Here is a 6000-nt window from a genome sequence, read left to right on the forward strand (position 1 = left end):
CACCATTTGCGGTTGTTCAGCCGGTTGCCGGATGAGAGCTAATACCGGCAGCCTTTTGCCGGTGATTGCAGCTCTAGGCCTTCAATAGAGGCTTTTCCATGGCGTTTCCTTCAACATTCCCCAGCAGCTCGATGAAATATGGAACATCGATCAAACTCTGCAGTGACGAGAGCAGGAAACTGGGCCGTGGACACAGGGTCGACGACAATGTTTTCTTCGGTACTGGTACCGACGGTGAACTCGTGCCCGCGTTTCCTCTTCTGCCCTCCTAACAACCTTCTCAAAACACTGGTAGAGTAACCCCCCTGGGATTTTTTTATTTGTTACAAATAAGTAAATAATTGAGGTTTACGTCGCGAGACAACTGAGAACATGAGCGACGCCACAGCTATCGGTCTGTGGGTTGCTTTTGCCCACCTGAGGGTTCTTTAACGTGCGACGGAAGCTCACCACGGGACACACCGTATTTAAAGTCTCTCGCGGGAGAATGCGTGTCTAAGCAACTTGTAACCTGCCACCAAGTTGCTAGCGTCCTCGGCTGGGTTCGAACCCGCGAAGTGATTAGTTATCTTCTCGGGTTTGAAGGGACAAGAACAGCTGTTGTCCCGCACTCGTTATTTCCCTCACGTTTCTTCCTCTTCTTTTCCTCACACACCCTATTCCTTGGCGGGTGCTTTTCACGGCGAAAAATAGCAGCCCTATACATAGGGTTCCGGTATTTATTATATTTGTTCCTCGGGAGATGGGCGGGTCTTTTTCGGCATTTATATGTTTTGTCAAATTCGGATATTTTCAGCATTTTATAAGGTTTGCGCCAAAAATAGATGCCAAAAACTCGGCAGCTTTGACTACGAGGGAGAAGGACTATGGAAAGAGAGCAGCTTGGTAGGTGGACATTGAGAACAGAGAGCATTTCATTTCGTTGGTTAGGGTGTTTCACGTGTAGGGTAAGGTGGAGCAAGATGTGACAGAAATTTGCAATGAAATTTGAAAATGGAATTTTCATCTTTCGTCTTTTTCAAAAAAACTAGCCATAGGCACATTCCGAGAGGTCTACAGCTTCTGATCTGCAAATCAGAACGGATGTAGCCGGTTCTAAAGTAAACACAGAAAAAAAATTGAAAATGCATGTTGTTTCATCTCGCCCCAGCCCTCGCGGCAAGACGAGACATCGGGTGGGGCAAGATAAGACACGCGTTGGTAATGAACTATACAAATTAGATTTTGCGATCGAATCACCTTCACAGCCCCTTTGAGCACACCGCGTATACGATGTGCAATAAAACCACACAGGACATGGTGCTACTTCCCTCCACCGTCCTTTGCAACCAAAGCCCCGCCAGTCTGATGTGTCGTTTGTCGCTCGCGCTTGAGTGCGCTTGTGCTTTGCTGGAAATATTAAAGGAAACAGGAACACTTACTGGGAAATACTAGGCAGCATGCAAAAAAAGAAATATCTGAGGAGCAAGCATAAAGTTTCCTAATAGTTAACTTACCAGCTTCTAAATTACATTACATTTAAACTGCATTAAAATCAAATTACATTACATCTGACCGCACACGTGACCCTCCAGACAGCACGGTGCCACCAAAGTAGACGACGCGAGCTGTAGTTGGGTCACAGTTCGGATGGCAGTATAATGTTGAACGCGTGCTTGCACTTTTATTTCCGTATGTGCGGATGTTTACTCTTCTATTAGAAGATCAGTCACAGTGTGCAGAACGCGAAAGGAGTACGCGGGGCCGGAAACATCACGTGTGGAAACGGTGACTTCCAACGTATGTGCGTTTCTTGATTAACTGGTAAAGAATGCTGTACCCAGAATACCATTATACAGACTTGTACAACAACAGAGGATATGAAATGAATCTGCGGCACAGTGTCAGGTCCAAAACGAACGACTGAAGATGACTCGAACACACGCTGGCGACTAGAACAACTCATCGTGTACTCGTTCCCCTGACAGATCTGCTTTCCGTTCAACGAGAGCCGCAGCCGGGACTGGAACAGATTACCATACGTCGTTTCTACAATGGTGCTCACATTTTCACATTTTCTAAAAGTAAAATCACACGGAGAGCAGCACGGGAAACAAAGCGTTGCAAAACCGAAAGTTTAGAGAGGATCACATGGTGGACAGGACGTAATGGCGATTTTGACTCGAGCGATCGATAGAGAGTGGCTACGCTAGTCTGGAGGGAAGAGCCGCTCCTTCTGTTTCCTTGCACCATGGACCAACCACTCTCTCACTCATCCCACTTTCACTCTTTTGGCACTTGAGGCTTGCGTGTTGTGTTGTCCTTTCTTCTGTGTTCTACCGCAGTACGTCAATTCTCATCATGCTCCTAGGCGTAGTCCCCCAAAAAACTAAAATTACTTCTTTTCTTAGAGTGTAGTCGTACTTGTATAAGGTGGAAGACGGCAGATAAGTTCGGCTTTGCTAGCTATTTGCGAAATCTTCGCGGTGTAAAATTCGCACCTAAAATTCGTTGTCTAATCCTGCCACACAGTAGATAAAACACAGGCATTTATTTGTCTTTACGTTATGGCATTGAATGGACGTCTTTCACGTGCGCGTCGTATCCTAGCGGCTGTCCAACGAACCATGCTCCACGCGCGTATAAACAAACCCACGTGGATAACACAAAGGACCAAAACCGATCCGGAGTGGGGCCGACAAGGTTTCGCCATTCGTGCGGTATCCCCACTGGTCCCCGCTTCTGTCGTCCTCATAGTGCGCCATCTAATGAACACGGAGATATTCTCCTGCGCCTCAAGGTCATACGCATGCGCATATGCCATTGTGAAAAAGGTCCATTGAGCGGTGATCTTCATTGTCCGCAATACAAACCTTTCCGATCCATACTTTCAGTGTCTCTAAATCGGCAGGACTCTCGCCTTGTCGCTGTGTCAAACTTCCTTGGTCCATGGCCAAATCCGGTCCACCAACGCCTTGCCCTAGAAACACATCTGAAGTTTTTGGATACTGTAGGACTTTAGTCACTAGTGTAAGGCGACTCAATACCACATTTCACCGCATTACTACCAGCGAATGGGTAAGGCATTGCCCCTTCGATGAAACTCCCCACTCATCATCATTTACATAAAGTTGCTGCCGTTGTTCCACAATGCAAATCAGCCGGAACCGAAACGGCGAAACCACAGGGGGGAATGCGCTCGTTCACCATCATCAGGAGAGGGTCACGTACTTTGGAGCGATTGAGATGATGAGAGTAGGTGCTGACCGATTTGCAGCCCAGACAAGATGGCGATGGTGATGTTCTCCCTACGTCCCTGATGCGCGCCGTGTGGTGTCGGCTCATTTGCATAGCGAAATTCAGCTATGGATATTTCAACGCTTGTGCTCGTTACGGTTCAAAAAAATAGTACCTTTCAACGAGGACGTCTCTCATTCTGCTCTCCCACTTTTGCCCGAAATCTTCGAATTGATGAGCTAATTAATTAATTAGATCGAATTAGTCATCTAGCAGTTATACTCTCTTTGAGAGGAAGTCTGCGCTACCGTATAACGTACCTGCAAAAACGCAATCCATGCTGCTGTCATAGCTTTTTTATGACAAGATATGCCACTTCTAAAACAGAGATGGTGGGCAGCAGATTATGTGGGCGGCGTTACGGTTTTAGCCAGGATGAAATGATGTGACTCCTAAAACAGAACTTCACCACATGGCACATTGAAGGCCAAGCATTGTAGAGGATGATACCGTGCTCACTCCTGATTTGTGGAAAGCACGGGACGAATGCCTTTTTGTGATAATTATCATAACTGCACAAGTAACACAAAAGGGCACACCTCACGTTTTCAACAAATCAGGGGAGAGAACGATGTCATTCATGATGACGACTGGCTAGGATCGTGCTATGCAGTGAAGTTCTATTTCAAGAGTGATGTAACGAATGTACAGGGTGCTTCACCTAAGGTGGTAAAAAATTATAACTAGCGACGTACTCGCCGGAGGATTGTGGGAGTTTCGGCAATTACCTTATGGAAACTTTTGCAGCCATTTAGGAAGGCTTTGGAGAATTTATAATTAAGAAAAATTTATTTTTTTCAATTGAGCTTTGATAATTTACTAAGCGAAGTCCTGCGCGGATAACCACAGTCCTAACAGAAAATATGCATAGTATCCCAGCAGAAATAGAAAAAAAAAAAAAATCAAAAGCGCACGGAAGGTGCGGGTAGGGGAGAAAGTGTTCCCGCCTCTAGTTTTACCTTTCTTTCTCTGCTTTGACCTTGATGCTGGTGGCAACCGTCTTATCACAAAGAAAGTAAAACAAATGAAGGCAGGAACACTTCCTCCTCCACATTTCACGCGCGCTTCCTTGCGACAATCAAGCAGGCGGGGCTAAAGCGGAATTTTTTTCGACTATTTCGGTTGCGATAGTGTGCACTGGTTTTGTTGGGTCTCTAGTTATCCATGTAGGACTTCATATTTCTGTCTGAGTTTCGCTTGGCAATTTTTAAATTTCAATTGAAAAAATTAATTTCTCGCATTTAAAAATTACCCACAGACTTCGTCAATGGTGCCAAAAGTTTCCAGAAGATAATTGCTGAATGTCTCACAATCCTCCGGCGGGTACGTCGCCAGTTAGAATTTTTTATCACGTTAGGTGGAACACCCTATATAAAAAGCACTCTGTATTTCAGAGACGAAGTAAGCTCAGCACTAGAGCGACTTCCGAAGGATGCCGTAACTGCGACGAACGAAGATGACATCGTTGTGCTTCTGGTAGCATGTGCTAACTTCCTAATAGCCAATGGCGAGCACCAAGATCAGCATACACAAGGCGTCTTCTAGTGCTGTCTTAACCCCAGACTTTTGTCATTGATAATTGTCACACTGCTTGATAAACAATATCCTAAGAAGAAAAACGAGCAACCTCGGCTTTCTCTTTCTTCATATCGCTATTTCTCTTTTTCTGTTTTGTGTATGTCGTGGAGCGTTCGATCCCCCCGCATCACTTTTACATAAGATGACGCGTGCACAGGAGAACGCCACATGTCCCCCGCGCGAAGTGCAGCACTTGCTAATGTCACACCATACTGTAGAATGCTGCAGCTACGGAAGCAGGGACGGGGGCTAGAATAAAAACGCAGGAAGGACAACTGCATAGTCTCAACTAACTTTAATGGCAGAAAAACAAGCTTCTTGCACAAGAACAACATTATTTGCACGTGCAAGAAACAAAGACACGGCAAAAGGAAGGTCAGATGGAACGAGACCGTTTGCATTGTCTTACCAGTCGTGCAAGATATTCAGCGTATGTTTTGTTTCCTGTTGAAGTAATTAATTAATTGAAATTAATTCTTAACTACCAGCGGTATAGGCGAGCAGGTTAAGGCGTTCGCTTTGTTGGTGGTAGCTAAGGTCGTGCTGAAGAGTGGGAGATGGTGGGTTCGTATCCTAACACCGGCTGTGCTGTCTGAGGTTTTCCCTGGGGTTTCCGAAGACTCTCCAGACGAATGTCGGCACAGTTCCCCCTGAAGTCGGCCCAGGATGCATACTAACCCCCTGTCCCCCACTCCTTCCTGCTGGCCTCTGTCTACGTCTGTACACCCATCATATGGCCGCAGTTCCTTGACGGCGCTAACAGCCACAGAACGACAACAGACACACCCAAGGCGAAGATAACAGAAGTGTGCTACAAGATCCCCGAAGCCCTACCCCCCTTCACCCCCCCCTGCATTACTGATTTCATTCTATCTCTTCTGTAGGCCTAAAGTGACTTCTTCCTGCCCAGACGGTGTGCTTTTGGCACGCCTTCAGGTAAGCTGGCACCCCCACCTCCCCAACCCCTCGTAGACGCCAACACGCCACCAAGTGCCTTGCAGCAGTGCTGCCTACAAACAACAAAACCAAACATATAGGAAGGCATTGTAGCTGGAGATGGCAGCCTTTCTTCTTTTTCTTTTTTTAAGTTTCACATATGATGGGGAAATGCATCGTTTTCAGGTTGCGGGCACCGTTCCATGTTCC

General features: G+C 46.3%; 1 protein-coding gene across 2 annotated transcripts in view; it reads left to right on the top strand.

The window, feature by feature from the left end:
* Nucleotides 1-4898, top strand: part of LOC135383315 (uncharacterized) — a 40848-nt gene extending 35950 nt beyond the window's left edge. For both annotated transcript variants that reach the window (XM_064612828.1, XM_064612829.1), the window contains exon 4: nucleotides 4671-4898. In XM_064612828.1, the coding sequence (XP_064468898.1) occupies nucleotides 4671-4821 (151 nt within the window). In that variant the 3' untranslated portion in view covers nucleotides 4822-4898. The remainder of the gene's footprint in view (nucleotides 1-4670) is intronic.
* Nucleotides 4899-6000: the final 1102 nt, after the last annotated feature.

The sequence above is a fragment of the Ornithodoros turicata genome, chromosome 2, assembly GCF_037126465.1.
Source record: "Ornithodoros turicata isolate Travis chromosome 2, ASM3712646v1, whole genome shotgun sequence".
Taxonomy (NCBI): Eukaryota; Metazoa; Arthropoda; class Arachnida; order Ixodida; family Argasidae; genus Ornithodoros; species Ornithodoros turicata.